Source organism: Cheilinus undulatus, linkage group 10 (genome assembly GCF_018320785.1).
Source record: "Cheilinus undulatus linkage group 10, ASM1832078v1, whole genome shotgun sequence".
Classification (NCBI taxonomy): Eukaryota; Metazoa; Chordata; class Actinopteri; order Labriformes; family Labridae; genus Cheilinus; species Cheilinus undulatus.
Genome location: NC_054874.1, coordinates 9,219,167 through 9,236,516, shown reverse-complemented (window position 1 = coordinate 9,236,516; position 17,350 = coordinate 9,219,167). Strand labels below are relative to the sequence as shown.

Genomic DNA, 17,350 nt, shown 5'->3' with positions numbered 1-17,350 from the left:
GTTGGATCAGTAGCATTAGTGCTAGCATCCTGGCTAACAGTTGCTTCATTTTGGAGCTGAAAGTGTGTGACACTATCACTGGGTTCTGATGTTGGAATTGTTTATTTGCTTAACTTTTGAACCCTTTTTCAGCATCATTTCTGCCACTTTTTGCTACTTCTTTTTGCCTTTTTTAACCCTTTTTGACAATTTTAATCAATTTTTTTGTCCTTTATGCCACTTTTTGCTGCTGTTTTTCTATATGAGGCTCCTTTTTGCCATCTCTTCTCACCACTTGTATCCCATTTTTCTAGTTTTACCACTTTTAATATACTTCTGCTACTTTTGTCTATTATTGCCACTTTTAATCTATTGTTGCTGTGTTACCCCAATTTTGCTACTAAATGCCATTTTTTTGCCACCGTTTTGTCACATTATGCTCATTTTTTTGCTACTTCTATCCTATTTATGCCAGAGTTTTACCACTTTTAACACACCGTGGCTGCTTTTTTCCCCAATTTCGCCTCTTTATGCCCATTTTTTCCACTGTTTTGCCACACTGAGTTCACTTTTGCCACTTCTTTTTCCCCTTTTTATCAAATTTTTGCCAGTTTTGCCACTTTTACTCAACTCCCATTGTTCCGGCCATTTCCCCAATTTTGCCATTAAATGGCCATTTTTAATCACTGTTTTTTCACGACACTAATTTTTTGCCACTTTTGTCCCATTTTTTTGCCACTTATAATATATTTTTTTGCAGCTTTTTGTCAATTTTTGCCACCTAAGCTCTCTTTTGCTACTTGATTGTCTATTTTGGTGCAACTTTTAACCCATTATTACTGCTTTCCCCTAATTTTGCCTCTTATACCCATTTTTGCCACTGTTTTGCCACACTGAGCTCTTTTTCCCCTTTTTATCCAACTTTTGCCAGTTTTGCCACTTTTACTCAACTCTTTCTTCTTTGTCCATATTTTTGCCACCTTCTCAGTCACTTTAACCTATTGTCACTGCTTTGCCCCAAACTTTGCCACTTGCTACCCATTTTTTCACTTCTCTTTGCCCATTTTTTCCTATTTTTACCACTTTGAGCTCACTTCTGCTACCTTTCGTCTACTTTTGCCACTTTTAACCCATTGTTCTGGCCATTCCCCCAATTTTGCCATTTAATGCCCATTTCTGTCACTGTTTTGTCACACGTCACTAATTTTTGCCACTCTAGTCCCATTTTTTGCCACTTTTATCCCATTTTTTGCTGCTTTTTTATTTTGCCACTTTAAGCCTATTTTTGCTACTTGATTGTCTATTTTGGCAACTTTTAACCCAGTTTTGCTGCTTTTCCCCCAATTTCACCACTTAATGCCTGTTTTTTTGCCATGGTTTTGTCACATCGCACTCTTTTTTTTGCCACTTCTATCCTATTTTTGCCAGAGTTTTGCCCCTCTAATCAGTATCTTCTGCTTTGAGATCTTTATGCCACTTCCAGTCCACTTTTGCTTCTTCTCCATCTACTTTTTTCAATTTTTAAGCTTTTTGTTGCTGCTCTTCTCCCAGTTTTGCCACTTTTTTTTCTCATGTTTACCACTTTGTGTTGCCATTTTTAACTAATTTTTTCCACTTTTATACTCAATTTTTTTTTAAACTTTTTTGGCAGATATGTAATTTAAGTTGTTTTGATAAGAGTGGTTATTATTCAGGTTAAAATTAAATATGGTTATTACAACTTAACTTTAAAGTGGACCATGATTTTGTTGACCTCCATGGGCCCCCAATTTGGCTGGGTCCTCCTTTATCCCCCCTTATGGGCCGCTTTGCTCACAGGTAGAATATTTCCCGTTAAATGCATCATTCACCCCTACAAACGTCAGTCACTTTGGTTCAGTCATTTTGGGTTTGGGCCATGCATAGGGGTTGTTTTCAATAAATTAGATTCAACAAAATATCAAGTGAAATCTTAATCGTATTTTGGGTAGGTGTCCGAGTGCAAAACAAATAAGCATGTTTCCTCTCAAAAATCAAAGGTTAGGATGTCCTAACTTTGTCTACAGTCTACATCGAGTCCACAGTGACAAGCTATCAGCAACCTGTTACATCCAGGCTCCAATTAAAAGAATGAAGATGTAAGAGGCCTCCATTATCAGCCCCGTCACACAGACTTCAAAGGCCGAGCTGGAGTGAGAGTGCAGCTGCCCTGACGGTGTGAGTTTCTCCTCTCTCACTCCTGATGAACTTGTTTGTGTTGAGGATGTTTACTGATCCCAGGAAAGACAAACAGTCACGTTCTTGTTTGTAGGTAAGCGGCTCAAACACAGAGCTGTGGGCTCACTCTGTTTCTGTGTCTGTGTGTGTGTACATGTGTGCATGTGAGAGGATGTATTGTATTGTTACGTCAGTGTTTATCTTGTCTCTGTGTTTTCACTCCACCTCCAAGTTTCCCGCCAGAAGCAACCAAATTTAATTCTGGGAAACAAAACTTACAAAATAAGAAGCAGCTGCACACACCGACGTCTGATATCTGAGCATTAAGCTTTAAAGGGTCAGATGGCTGCATGCATGGGTGCAGCTGCTCTTGGTTCTTCAGCTGTGCTTTTTAGGAAATTTGTCATTTTTACATTAGAGTAAGAAATTGGCTTTTTCGTGCAAATACTTTAATACCAGCCAGACCTTTTCACTTTTATGCAACAACCAGGAGTGGCACTCTTAATTTCACTGCATCCTGTTACACTATAAGGCTTTTAAGTCAATATCTATTTATTGTGACAGAAAAATTATCTATAGTGTCTAATAATCTGGTAATTTGGTACTCTGCCCCATGCAATTAACAGCAATAAACCTCATGTATTAAGATGAATATCAAGAAAATGAGCAATAATACCACAACTAGACACACGGTGTCACTCTTTCTATGCTGGGAGCCCTCAGTCCTCTCTCCTGTTTCTTACTCTGCCTATATTTATCACACATTATCATGCTGTCAACCATGTTTTTCAGCAAATATATAACTCTAAAAACTCAAAGTGCCCTTATTATATTTGTTTCTTTTGTTTTGGGAACTCTTGAGTTAAAGCTGTGCAGAATTTTGAAGTTATCTATTTCTTATTATCTAGATCAAAACTGCTAGGTATTGACATTATGCTGTTTTTCAGATCTGATCACAGAATGTCTCTTTAGGGCTAATTTGTGAACTTTAGTTGCTTTAAATACACTGATTAGGCCTGTTTCCTATGTTACAGGTATGTCAAATTACACTTTTTATTATAGAAGCCACTAAATCCCTCTAAACTGTAATTCTGAACCCTCTTCCTGCTCGTCTTTTTGAAATATAGACCAATTGACATCCACGCTGCCACGCTGGAGTGTCTCATTCTGCAGGCTTGTTCCAGCAAATGTCACTTTGTGTTGGGGTTTCCTACCACAGCTATAAATCGTGGGGGAAACAGGCTTTCAAAGAGAAGTTTTATGGCACAGACTTCCCTTCCATTCTGCAGGGGGTCATGCTGCTTTACACCGTGTGTTCGTGTATCCCGGTCCTTTCAACCGGCACAGGCCCAAACTAGGATTTCTCTATTCAGCATCATCCAGCTGATCACTGATGGATGCTTTGATAAGACGTGGAATGTGGGCTGGAGTCAGGGAAAGGGTGCAGATGAAGAAAAGAATTACATTATTTAAATGGCTATGGAGCTGTTTTCTGTTTTAATCAATGAAACAGGCAAACACTTACAACCCTGACAAACAATGACAACCTTTCAAAATGAAACCCCCAAAAGACATTTAGTTTAGATTCTTAAGAGACAAAGAAGCCAGCAAATGTTCATTTTGCAATCTAGTTTCAGAAAAAAAAAACAAAATTTAGTAACTATTACAATAAAGATCTTAATAGCATCCTTAAACAACAGCACTGTTGCACCATTTCTGTGATCAATTAAGGTTAAGTCTTTTACTCTACAGTTCATCATTCCTAACATTTTAATGTGATTTTTTTAGGACTGAAACTTGTTAATTTAATTATCCTCATACTTTAAATTGTGTGTTTTTAAGACAAAGGTCTCAGGCTTAAACTACATGTAACTATTGGTATAGGCTTAAATTTAATTTACTAAATATTGGCTAATCCAAAATTGTACATCCCCACTTTGGACAAGTTCTGTGGTTATAAAATCAATCATTTGGTACCATGCAATATGCCTGAGTGCATGATTTAGTTTCTAGCTTTTACAATATACAAAACGGTGTCCCACAAGGCACCATACTGGGTCCTTTGTCATTCATTATTAGTGTTAATGATTAATATATAAATTTGGACCCAAAGTTTTATTTACAGTACTGTTACAAACATGCATCTTCTAGAATCTTATATAAAGACTGAGGGTGTGACTGTATTCTTTGAACAAGGAAATTCTGCAACCAAAAACTCAATTAAGTTTGATTTTTTAAGATCAATAACTGACAACAGCTCAGTTCTAATTACAGCCTTCAAGCTACTATGTTAGAAAAAAAATACAGTAGCCTACATTTCTTCCCTCTATTATCATGAAATGTTTGTATTAGCACTGTCAAGTGATGAAACAACAAATCATCAAATTAACTACAGGCTTGAAAAGAATTAATCGCAATTCATTGCAACTTTCTGCAACTTTTCATATTTGCCCCATTCAAACCCTGTCTGCATGTTTTTGCCACTTCTGCCTTTTGTTGCCGCTGTTGACCAATTTTTGCAACTATTAACCCCTTTTCAAAACTCAAGCATTTTTGCAAATCTCACTATTTGTCATTTCCATTTCTGACACTTTAAACCTCTTTTCCCCATGTTTTTCCTGATGGTTTTGCCACTTTCTGTCTATTTTTTGCACCTGAAAAGATATTTTTAAAGCCTTTCCTAGTTTGAGCTTCTGCTCTCGGGCCATCGTTTCAGGGCTCCTATGAGGAAGACTAAAAGACTAGAGGTCTCATTCATCCCCAGTGCAATGTATTTACTTCATGACAATTAGCCCTTAGGTTGCTCCTGCTCTTCTTGCACTATTATTGCTCATTTGCACATCCTCACATTGCACTTCTTGTATTACTTGGTAGTAATTTTCCATTTTGGTATGAGCTCTGGACTGATCTTTTGTTAGTGATTTTTTGTATGTGTATGGTTCTTTTTCTATTGTGTTGTTTTTTTATTATGTCTGACTCTTAGGCCTTTAATTGGATCTTATTTTCACAGCTGATGTCCTTGTGTACCTTGTGTACCCTTTTTATTCAGATCATTTTTACCCATTTTTTTCCACTATTACTTGTCACTTTTTAAATCAATTTTGAACAATTTTGCCCTTTTCTCACCTCTTTTCTACCCATTTTTGCCACTTGAAACCCATATTTGCATCTTTTAACCAATTTTCACCACTTTTTAATTCCATTTCACCACCTTTATCAGCCCTTTTGCCACTTTAAACCCATTCTAATACTAGTTTGATAAAAATTAGTTCACATTTTTAAGAAAGCTACAACTATGGCATAGCTTAAATAAATAAAAATATTTGTTGATATGATGGAAGTGTTTTTTTTTTCAGGTGCTTTTTGCCATTTTTTGCCATTGAACAATTTTGCCCATTTTTCTCCTTCTTTCTACTCATTGTTTTTTCTTACCACTTCATCAAACTTTTTCCACATGTTAACTCTTTCAGTGCTTTACTCTGCCCATTTTTAACACTTTGAGCACATTATTGACACTTTTTGTCATTTTTGCTACTTTTACAACACCATTTATCAGCCTTTTCACCCATTTTTGACACTTTAAACCATTATTAGCCTCTGCTAATCCATTTTTTTCCACCAATAAATCCAATTTCACTGCCTTTTTACCCATTTTTTTGCCATTTTAAATCCATTTTGGCCTCTTTAAGCCACCTTTAAATCCCATTTCACTGCCCTTTCCACCCATTTTTTGCCACTTTCAACCCCTTCCACCAATTTGCCTGTTTTGGCCAGGTTAAAGAAAACGAACATTTAAAATATGGTTATAACAGATTAACTTTACACTGAACCATGAGTTTGCTGAACTCTATGGGCCCAAAATTTGGCTGAGGCCCAGATAGCTGTCCCCTTTGCCACAACCCTTATGGGCAGCCTTGATATGTATTAAAATGCATTTATTATGATTTTCTGCCTTATATGGGCTAAATCTACTAAAAAACATTAAACTTTGCATGACTTCATTAGAAAGTCCCCTTGGTCTACAATGAAAGCTGATTTTTTGGTAACAACTGTTAGGTCTGATTTTAGGTCCATGCATTTGCTTTGAATCTCTTGATGCTGCGTGCTGTCATGGAAACATGAGTCCTCAAAGTCAGATGAGAGTAGACAATTCGAGCTCAATTAGGCAGCATGATTGTCGATGACTAAACTTTGTTGTAGATCAGTTGCTGTTTCCTGTATGAATACTTAAGTCTTCATAAAGGAGTAGCCTATGTGCTCTTTAGTTGTTGTCCTACCATATACCCTCTATGTTACAGGGCAGTAGTGTGAGTGTGTTTGAGTCTGTTTGCAGCATACTGTGTACACCTGCATGCTCTCCTTCCTGCTGCTGGACGGCTCCTGGCGTACTTGCTCGAAACTGGGAAAGTCGCCCAGCCTCCGCCTGTAGGTTGAACTACACCTGGGACAGAGGGCTGTGTTCATTCAACGACGGCACTGCGGTAAAAAGAAATGCGAGGAAACCCTCGGCATAGTGGACGGAGTGTCCGATGTTGGGGCTCTTTTTAATTCGTCTTTCAGTGACTTCACAGGGGTCTCTTTGTTTTAGCTAGTAGCGACACGTTAGCTGCTTCCGGAAAACAACCTCCACACAGGTAAGACGAGTTTCGGTCTCGACTTGGACAAATTATGCCCGTTTACGGGAATGAATGACAAACAAAGCCTTTTACGACTTTAAACTGAGCGAAAAGCCTCTTTTTGATGGTAAAATGTGCGACTAGTAGAGCACATATTGAGTGTTGAAGAGAAAAGTGAGTTTACGTGTTTTAGGTGAGCCGTTAGCGCCTTCTCAGCGGTTTTTTTCCGCTGAGGTGAAGCCACGATGTCACTATTCACCACGATAACGCTGGGGTCCATGTGGCTGGTACATGCGAAGCTTAACTTTTATTACCTCTTCTGTCATTTGGATCTGTCACATTAAGAGCAACCAACAGCCATGCAGTGACAAGAGGGGGGCTGCGAGTTATTTATGGTCCCAGTGACAACACACATCCAGGTAGGGCTGTAGGGTGATTACAAATACCCTTGTTATTGCGTTTTTAGCAGCTTTTTCATGTACTTTGTCAAATGTCAGACTTAAAATCTACTTTATTTACCCTGTTTCTGATTACATCTCAACATAGATTAAACTTACAAAATATAATATTTTAAACATTTTTTCATCCAAGATTATATTTATAACCATTTGTTTTGCACCTCTGTGGAGTAACTACACAACTTGGTTGAAGACAACCAAAGAAATTTGAGTTTGACTCAGATAAACCATGTATTAAATCAGCTTAAACAGTGAGAACTTTACATCTACTAATCTCAAAAGTAGTCACTAAAACTAAGGAATAATAGGTTCAGATAGCTTGCTTAAGTATTGGATGAATGGCTGAAGTTGTACACTTTGTGTACAGGCTGAAATAATCTGTTCTTTGTGGATTTATAGTTTAATTGTTCAGTTGAAGCAATGAGGTGACTGTTGGATGCTAAATGTGGGGATAAACGGTAAAGTGTTGCATAAAATTCATTTGAAGAATCAACTAGATGTCATATCTCAACCCTCAAAATAAACTTAGCACAAAACATAAGGAAATTTGTGTTTGGATTATAATTTAATAGTTGTAACCCAGCATCTTGGCCATAATTTATACTGTTGGAAAGCCTATTTATTACCCCTTTAAATTGTGCCACATTTTTAAGGAGCATGCATTTGTGGGATGAGCAGCAGAGCTGCGTATGTGGCTTGTGCCCATGAAAATGTGCCAAATCTTCTCTATCTATGCCCAACAGTTTATCCTGCCATTGACTCTTGTTTGGTGGATTTGATGATTGGCGTCTGAAGAAACAAGACATATTGGCAATTTAACAATTTATTCATCGGACAAACAGGAGACTCAGTATCTGTGGAAGAACCATACACAGCCACAACAGCCTGGCACCTCCTCCTCATACTGGTCACCAACCCAGTCACACACTGATGGCATCCCATTCTTCAACTTGAGTTTGTCACAGGTCAGCCAATGTGATTGTGTTGGTCACTCTGGCACGAACAGTACGCCAAAGCTGATTCCATTAGTGTTAAATGTGGTTGAATTCAGGACTGCTGGCAGGCCATTCAGTCCTCTCCACTCCCAAATTCTGGAGGTAGTCTCTGATAAACTCTGCTCTGTGGGGGTGCAAGCATTAGCATTGTCATCCTGGAGGATAGCGTTTAGCAAATGCTTCCTTAGTGATGTTAATGTCTCAAAAACAAAGTGTTCCTATTGAAATTCTCTGTTTATGATATAAAAAATGTATATTGAGTGTCATGTTTTGGTTATATGAGAGTTTCAGTGGGCCACAGAAGATCTACAGGTCCCAAACTGGGCCATAATTCTGTTTGGGAAAGGCTGAGTTAGATAAAGTGATGGCAAAACACTTACACTAGTTAGCATAAGTTAGGGCTGATCAATGGTAAGGGTAAACTTGCAAAGCAGATGGATTTCCGTGTTTCTCACTGGCGAATCCATCTTGCAAAGCTCCCATCTGAAAAGATTTGGCCCTGTAAGAGAGTGAAAGGACCAATCAGGAGTAAGAGGCAGTACTTTTGGACGCGGCAGTGTCGTGACGTAAGCAAGCAACGACAAGAGGCCCGTGGAATTATGGCAGAAGACATTAGCGTGGATGCTGCTAAAGTGTCAGTTTTATCAGAACTTGATGACATTTCTTTGTTAAAAGAAAAACAAAGAACAGCAGTAAGTTGTTTTCTTTTCAAAACGACAGTGTCGTGTACTGACATGTCTATAGTCGCTATGGTTTGCGTTATGCAGTTCTGTATGGAGTTTGGTCCTTAGTAACAGCACACACCTACAACGTCACAGTTTTGTTGCTCTGATTGGCCCGTAAAGATGTGAGAGACAGAACGTTCATCCAATCACCCTCTGATTTTTTTTCAAAGGCTCTGCCCTTTCCCAAACACTGTCTATGGGAGGTTTTGCAGATGGATGTGTGAAACAAATCCATCTGACGTGTCAGGTTATGGTAAGGGTAGGTAATGGCTAAACAGTTGGCTATTGGCTAAAGGTTTGAAATAGTAAGTTGCAGTAACAATAGCAATCTTTCAGGCATTGCTGCTGTTATATGTTAGTGTGATACAGAAACTATGCCTTAAATTTTGTGAACCCTGGGTTAATACTAAACTGAACTGTATGTAAGTTTCAGTTTCTCCACCTAGACTATCTTCAGCTAAAACTAGCACATGACACTCTGAAAACTTTGCATATGGAGTTATTCTTAGTAATTCATCTTTTGCTACAGGTCAAGATTAAAAGTGGCCTAGATGCTAAATTTAGCCACATTTAGTGTGATTATTTAAAGCTACTGTCACCTCAAAAGATTAGTCTTCAAAAGAGCTACTTTTGCACATCTTTGATGAAAATATTTCTGTATTCAGGCCACATAAGCAGTTGCTATTGCAGACGAAAAGTTAAATTTAATAAAGGAACAGCTGTATAAAAATGTAGTTGTCAAAATGAGACAATGAGAAGTTTGAAAGTCCAGATCTACCGCTTCCTTTTTAGGATTTTAGCTATTTTAAGCAATGTCAGAAATCAGCTGAGTAATTACACTCAAGTCTCTGCATCCACTGAGTGACAAACAGAGCAGGAAATATGCTGAGGCTTTTGTTTGTGAATTTCCTTCATACTGAACACAAAGGTTGTTAATAAGTTAGAAAACATGGGTGGTGTGTGCTGTTTGGTATGTGTAGCTCACTCAGGCTGTTGTACAGTGGGAGGCCATGTGAATATAAGCCTGTGTGATCTGATGACATGACACTCGCACCATACCACGTGTGAGTCTATGCAGTGAGGCTGAGGATCACACTGTAGTTTGTATTAAGTAAACCAAGATAATGTGGGAGTGAAAGCACCTCGGTGACTGTTTGTTTGCATTGCAAATTTTGGCCATTATATTTAAAGCGAGAGGACTTTACATTATGTTGCTATAGCAGTTACATAATGTTCAGACAGTGCTGAGAATTGCTGTATTTCACTGATAAAGTATTGGAGCAGATAAAAGAAACCTTATGCTGTGTTACCCTTGCAGCCATGTAAGTTTAATCTTGGACGTGTTCAAGCTTTTGCTTGATTACGTCACACTCAACCTGATGACTAAGTGTTGTTCACCCCTGGGTAGGAATTTGATTCATTTTCTATTTAATGTGGATCAGTCATCAATCAACTCCATGGGTAATGCCAGACACTGAGTGTGAGGTAGACATGACACACCTCCTGTCTCATAGGCTAGAGATGTTATGCCTTTCATATACGTCTCACCTGTGCTGGCTGAAGGTGTGGCCTTACACGTGACTCACTCATATTTGACCATCAAACCAAGTGATTCGGCTCAGTGCTGAAGGAACGTCGCCAACTTTGCCGATAATCCTCTGGGAGACTGGGGAGCAGTGTAGGACCACTGACATTTTCCTCTAAAGCTCAGACTGTCACATGATTATGGGGCATTTGATTTGGATAAAGCATTCCCTTATTGAGCCTGGCTGTATTGAACACGTGCTTTGTTCGACTCTTTAATTTTAAAAAGTACTTGACACCATCTATTGCATCACATTCTTTTTGTTAAAATAAATGAAAAAGACGTGGGGTCAAATGTGTCTTAAATGGTACCCTTGTCTCATGATCTTACACAAGTGTAGGATTAGATGTGAGTTTAGAAAATAATGATGGTGTAGAAAAAGCTCTGGACTGGAGAACTTATTCAGCTATCAGTGAATGACTAAAATTAAAATGAACAATTTCTTTGTTAATTTGTCATGTAGTTTACTTATATTTTAATAAAATATGATATCAAGAAACATCAAAGCCTTAAAGAAAACTTCACCTGTTTCATAAGACAGGTGCTTTAGAGAGGATGATTCAATCAAACACTGCAAGAAAACTCCTAAACAGTGTCAAAGTTATGCACATCTGTTGACAACGTTATTGAAACTCTGCTAAAATATGGTGCAATTTAGCCCGCAAGGAAACATATTTGCATGAGATGCTACACCTGCTCCAAAATCCCAGATCAAAGTACGCTTTCTTCAAAGCGCTTCTCCATGCTCAGACTATGTGAGAGCTGTTGGAAGTGCGCTGAAGTTTTTATGGTGCACAAACTTTCCAGAGATCAGGAAACAAGTCCACCTGTATGACTTTAAAATAAGCACTTCTCTGTGCTCATGTTAAAAGATAATACAGGAGATGTTTCTGATGTTGGTGTTAGAATGTTTCACTGAGAAACCGTGGTTTAATTGTGTTTTGTTTGCTGTAGTCGTCGGTGCTGCATAAACGTGATTGAATATGGGTCCGTCTCTGTGCAGCCAGCATCACATCGCAGATTGGCTGTGTGAAGTTTTGTTAAAGCTCCACAAAAAACTGATTCTCTGGGTTTAGTCCTGAGTTTAGGGACACAGAGCAGACCTGCACCAGATGACCTGAGTGGTCTGGATGGTTCATTGTGGACTAGAAGGTCTCTAATGTATTTTTGGCCTAAACCATTTTGAGCTTCATAAGCTAACAGGAGTATCTTAAAGTCTGTTCTCTGAGAGACGGGGGCCAGTGTAAATACCTGTGATGTGGTCCACTCTCTTGGTCTTAGTGAGGACTAGAGCTGCAGCATTCTGGATCAGCTGCAGCTGTCTGATTGACTTTTTAGGCAGACCAGTAAAGATACTGTTACAGTATTAAACTTGGTTAAAGATAAATGTAAAGTAAGTCAAAAGGCACAGCTTTAATACTCCCCTTATTGTGTTGTTGGCCTATCACCATGCATTAACACCAGGGACACCGAACTCAAATAAAGTTGTTTTGGGAAAAAACACCCCTTTCAATGCAAACTGGCCTTATTGCATTAACCTCTAACGATGAGGACAGTAATAGCACAGCACTGATAGAGTAAAGGTAGGCCTGTTGTCTTTATGAGCTGATGGAAGTGCTCTGCAGTTTTTATGACACACAGACTTTCCAGAGATCGATAAACAGTTCCAACTCTGTATGACTTTAAAAAATTGATGATGAATGATTTGTGGATAAGGTCCGTAAATATGACTTTGACATTGTTTTTACTAAGCCAGAACCAGGAGTTAAATCAGTCCCAGCTGACCCCCAGTTTTTTTTATCCATGTGTAGCGCCATTAAACATGACATGGATGTGGTTGTTTTCTTGAGGTGGACAGACCTTTTGCAGGTGGGAGTGAATGCACTCGCTGTGGTAGTGGCAGTTATGGTTAGAAATCCAGTGGGTGGCGGGAAGCAAAGAGTCCCTAAAAGAGGATCTAGTTTTTGATCATTGAAAACAAGAAAGTAACCAAAAAATTGGTGTCTAGGTCATGCATTTTTTTCCATGGTGTCTTAACACTTCTTATTGCTGAATGATTTTTATCAGTACCAATATCGAAGTTTAAAATTCTAGCACTCTGATAACCCTTTTGTCCAGATTTTCCATTTCCTGTGACCAGTAGTCAGAAACTAAGAGCTAATTATTTCAGATAGAGCTGCACCTGAAAGACAATTTCATTATTATTTATTATGCAGCATATTTATTCTTTGCTTTAGTTAATAGAGAAGGATGCACATATGTCTTATACACTTAGTCAAAAAAGCACCACAGCTCACACTAAGAAAACTGCCAATCATGCTCTTTGATTGACTGACTAATCAATCAATCGACTAATCTTCTCTACACCATGTGTTTTACATTATGCCTCTGCTTTTTGTTGCATCTCCATTTCACGTAGAGAATTGGGGGAAAGATGAGCTCCTTTATTGATGTGGTGCTGTATCCTTGAGAAACGTGAAGATATATAGCAGTGTCAGTGGTGTCATAGTAGACGATGAAAGATAGTTTCAGTCCTGTGACAGCAGTCACCTTCAGACACATTAATCTGGAGGGTCGTAGGGTCACTGCTGTGAATTTTACCACCCGTGTTATGAGCACGTGCTGCTCCTGTAGATCTGCCTTGACACAGTGTTGTTGAATCTGTCATCTAATTGCACTGCACATTTATAATGTCAATTTTATGGAACAGTATGTGCATTTTAAAAAATAAAGCTGTTTTGTTGATTTGTTTTAGTATTTAACAGTCCCTCTTCTATCTCCTCAAACTTTGCCCTCAGTTGCACCACAGTTGGGTACAGAAAGTTTAAACTGATAAAATACACTTATTTATGCTCTGTTTCTACACAAAACTGATGTATGCTTTAACCAATACAACAGTTTAAGGATGTTTTTTGTGATGTAATTTCAACCTCCGACTGCTAGTTGGCAGCAGACAGTCAGCTGTTAGACTCCTCCTTCTTCTCCTCTGTTTCAGGCAAGCCATCCAGCCAGTATTACCAACTTAGCGACTTTGTCGCTATATTTAGCAAGTATTCAGACCCCTCTAGCGATTCTTTTTCAAAAAAGCAATAGGTGACAAATCTGGACATGTTTACCCCTCTGCATCCAGACTGCAAATGAATCATGCAACAAAGCTTTGTTAGTTTTTTCTGTTGCCTCTTTTTGGTCAATTTAGATTGTTAATGTAAATTATATAAACAAAATGTAAAAAGTGCTATGGTTAAACATTTTCATGTTTTGCTGTGACTTGTTGTAGGCTCTTAAGTGGACCATAAGGTTAAAAACCAAACCAATCTTAGGGAAACTAAACTAAAACTCCACCACCACCACCACCACCAACAACAACAACAAGAACAAAAGAAACCTAAGTAACTCCGCCAGAGTGTCTCTTTTGGATCTCCTTTGCTGGAAACACAGCTATGGTTACAGAAAAAAGTTAATTTGTAGTTCTAAATGTAGTAAGGGTGTTTTTACTCACTTTTTGTCCCTCCCACAATGTTATTCCTCTCCCCTACAGCGTCCATTACTATTACATGTAAATGGTCCATTAGGCAAATTAGGCGATGGCATAATTCAGCGACTTTTAGGACAGCCAATAGCTACTTTACTTACTAAGGAGTTGAAAACACTGCATACAGCCTGAGCTAGGCGTTCACACGTGCCTATCCAGCAGAGCCACTTTTGCTGCATTCAGTGCGGCTGTGTGGACTTACTTAGGTTTCCAAAACATAAAGAAAGTTCAAATATAGACAAGAGTCAAGTCGTTTGCTAGATATGCCATGCCAGAGTGAAATACTCAGACAGCACAATGAATCTGTGAGCTAACGGCTAATGTGAAACAACTGGAGGTCTCTCAGTAGACTCTGAAACAAGCTGTTGAAGCTACAGCTGGTCTCTACTTATGCAACCAAAATTACAGTCAGTAAGTTTTATTTGTAAGGACCTGTGCCGTCTTAGTGCCATTACGAATGACTGCTTCAGTAATACAACAAAAACACTATAGCCTGTGGTGTAATGCCCTCCCCACAACAGTCTTTTTTGATTAACTATGATTCCCACATTTCTTTATCAAACATCAAATGCTGGTGATATACTATATACAAATATAAATTTAGGTTGATGACACAAAGTTCAAGTGTGTTGAACGTAAGCATGTTTGCATATTTATGTCTCGTTTCACATTGTTGAACTAGGTCATATGATTTCTAAATAACTAGAGCACAGCCTGGTTTCTGCTGTGAGTCCCTCTCCTGTGCTACAGGATCCATGACCCCTATCCATTACAGGACGAGGTATCACTTGTACAAAGAGAAGACAAAGAGAGAAAGAAGGGCCTATATGACCTCAGCCACTGTACATGTATATGGAAGCATGTTTGCACACATACTTGTAGTCGGTCTTGTGTGTTTGCTATCAGTCACTCAGATACAGCGAATACGCCACCATAATACCAGTGGTAGTGCAGCATCAGCAGTCTGACTCTGGCGTTTGGGAAAGTCAGAAGGAACACTTTCCTCTCTCTCTGCCTAGTTACACCAATTCCCCCTTGCATTCCTCACACCGGTGTAGTCAGAGCCCATACACATCTACGCTCATGCACACAAATATGTGTCCACGCACACACATTACTCTGACGGTGTGCTGCCGGAGAGGCAGGGCTCTGGTTTCATTCAGGCTTCAGGCAGCTGAGAGGTTAGAGTCCTGTATTGCGTGCGGCAGCGACCAGGCTCCTGACAACAAAGACATCATCTCGGGTGAGTCGCTGCGAGGCAGAAACATAGACGATAAAGCCGAGGTTTTGTGTCTGAAGTCTGGTCACAAGGAGAAGGGAGCTGGAGGTAGTGAGTTGACTGTGATTGTGAAGGTTTATTTTTTCATTTTTTCTATGTGGTAATGTGCTTGTTGTGAGTTGTTTCATGCATTCCTGTCCTTCATACCTCAGACAGCATTCAGTCTCTTGAAATGTCACAAATCAATTTCTGCAACTTAATGGCACTTTTTGCTCATCAACAGAATAAGCATTTAATTGATGTTCACCTTTTCTGCCATTCACAATCAATTAGTGCCATATCAGTGGCCGCAGTTTCTCTTACAAGCTATATTTATTAAGCTCCACCTCATTGTGTTTGATTTTTTTTTGTTTGCTCATATATGTGGATTACATGGAAAAAAGTTTTTAAAAGAATGTGTTGCTAATCAGCACTCGCCTTATGAGAAGGAATTAAAGGAGATTAGGAGCTGCACAAAGGGATGGAGACCACTGCCGATTGGGTGCACGGGGTCATTAGTGATGGGGGTTGTATTCCTGCCCAGTTCATTGAAAATTCTTATTCTCGTGCAGTGCCATTTCTTTGTTCCTCCCCATTAGCAGGGGTTTGACTTAAGTCCGCTTTCTCGTGCCTCATTTCACAAAGTTTAGCCCCTTTCAGTGTGCATTGCTGTGACTTTTAGCTGAGATGAGAATTCCTTTTGTCCCTCAGGAAACAAGCTGAGAGGAAGCAGCTGCGGCTTGCTGCCATATTGCTACTGCTCTGTGGATTTGTCATTTCCTGTGGAGCTGACTGGTATGAGTAGAAATAGTTCAACTTGTGAAGGAGCTCTTACTTTGTTTCCTCTTCTTTCTACAGAAAATCAAAATGAAGACATGGAGATAACATTTTTCCATCTGGATCATCATTCCGCTTTTGCAGTTTAATGGATTTAAGCTTTAAGTTTTTAAGGAGATAAGAGGACGCAGATCTTTTCCTGAGATACAGTTTGGACTGAGCTTCCTCAGCCAATGGCTACAACAGAAACCAAAGTTGCCAGCAGTAGCAGCAGCACTGCAGGTCTGTCATGGGCAAGGGTATGTAAGGAGTGCGGGCAGCAGCACGACGGTCAGGAGAGCCACCTGTATGAGTACCAGGACGATGTGGACGATGAACTGGTTTGCCACATCTGCCTGCAGCCCCTTCTCAGACCTATGGACACCCCATGTGGCCACACGTACTGCTTTCACTGTCTGAGCAACTTCCTGAAAGAGCAGGACTTCTGCCCAGTGGACCGCCAGCGGCTGCAGCTACATCAGTGCCGTCCCTCCAGCCTGCTGGTCAAGAACCTGCTGGACAAGCTGACTGTGATGTGCCCTCACTATGCAGAGTGTCAGCAGCAGATGCAGCGCTGTGAGCTTCAGCCTCACCTGCACAACAGGTAAAGCTCTAGATGGTGAGCAGTCAAGTCATGATAGCTGCTTAAGATGATGCAAGGCCTCTAACTGGAAAAGTGATTGGCAACAGAGTCTTAAAAAATCCCTTTCTACATCTGAGTTTTCACACATCAATCTTTCATCAGGTATAATATGACTGAGTTTAGTGGTGCTATATAATGAACCCATGAAACGACATTGCAGAGGTCAACACCATTAGCAGACTGATAGAGTATTAAGGCAGTGCACAAATGATGTAACAAAAAGAGCGAGACGGTAGCTGTATTCTTGGATTTTATCATTTTTTTCATGAGGCTTTGGGATGCTTTTCTCAGGGATATAAAGGATTCAAAAGATTCCTGCAGAGCCCTCATGCTAGGAATAACCTGGGGATACACTTGAATACATGTATGATGCAGCGAGTAGAGTATAGTGAGGCAATAATGGGCAGTGGGTACCACACAATCAGAGCATTTACATGCACTATTAAGTCCACCTATGGTTATAGCCCCATTAGGCCATTTAATTACACCTCTGTCCTTGTTCCAGTGTACAAACAGCAGGGTATAATTTAAGTATATCTGACACCAC

The 17,350-nt window shown here is 39.5% G+C and overlaps 1 protein-coding gene across 2 annotated transcripts in view; it reads left to right on the top strand.

Annotated features, from left to right (window-relative positions):
* The first annotated feature begins 6,540 nt into the window (after positions 1 to 6,540).
* Positions 6,541 to 17,350, top strand: part of lnx2b (ligand of numb-protein X 2b) — a 34,953-nt gene continuing 24,143 nt past the window's right edge. Inside the window, exons 1-2 of one of the 2 annotated variants that reach the window (XM_041797842.1) lie at positions 6,541 to 6,809; positions 16,203 to 16,764. In XM_041797842.1, coding sequence (XP_041653776.1) covers positions 16,355 to 16,764 — 410 coding nt within the window. In that variant the 5' untranslated portion in view covers positions 6,541 to 6,809; positions 16,203 to 16,354. Of the gene's footprint in view, positions 6,810 to 15,255; positions 15,330 to 16,202; positions 16,765 to 17,350 lie in introns of those variants that run through there. The other variant, XM_041797843.1, reaches the window with a different exon arrangement.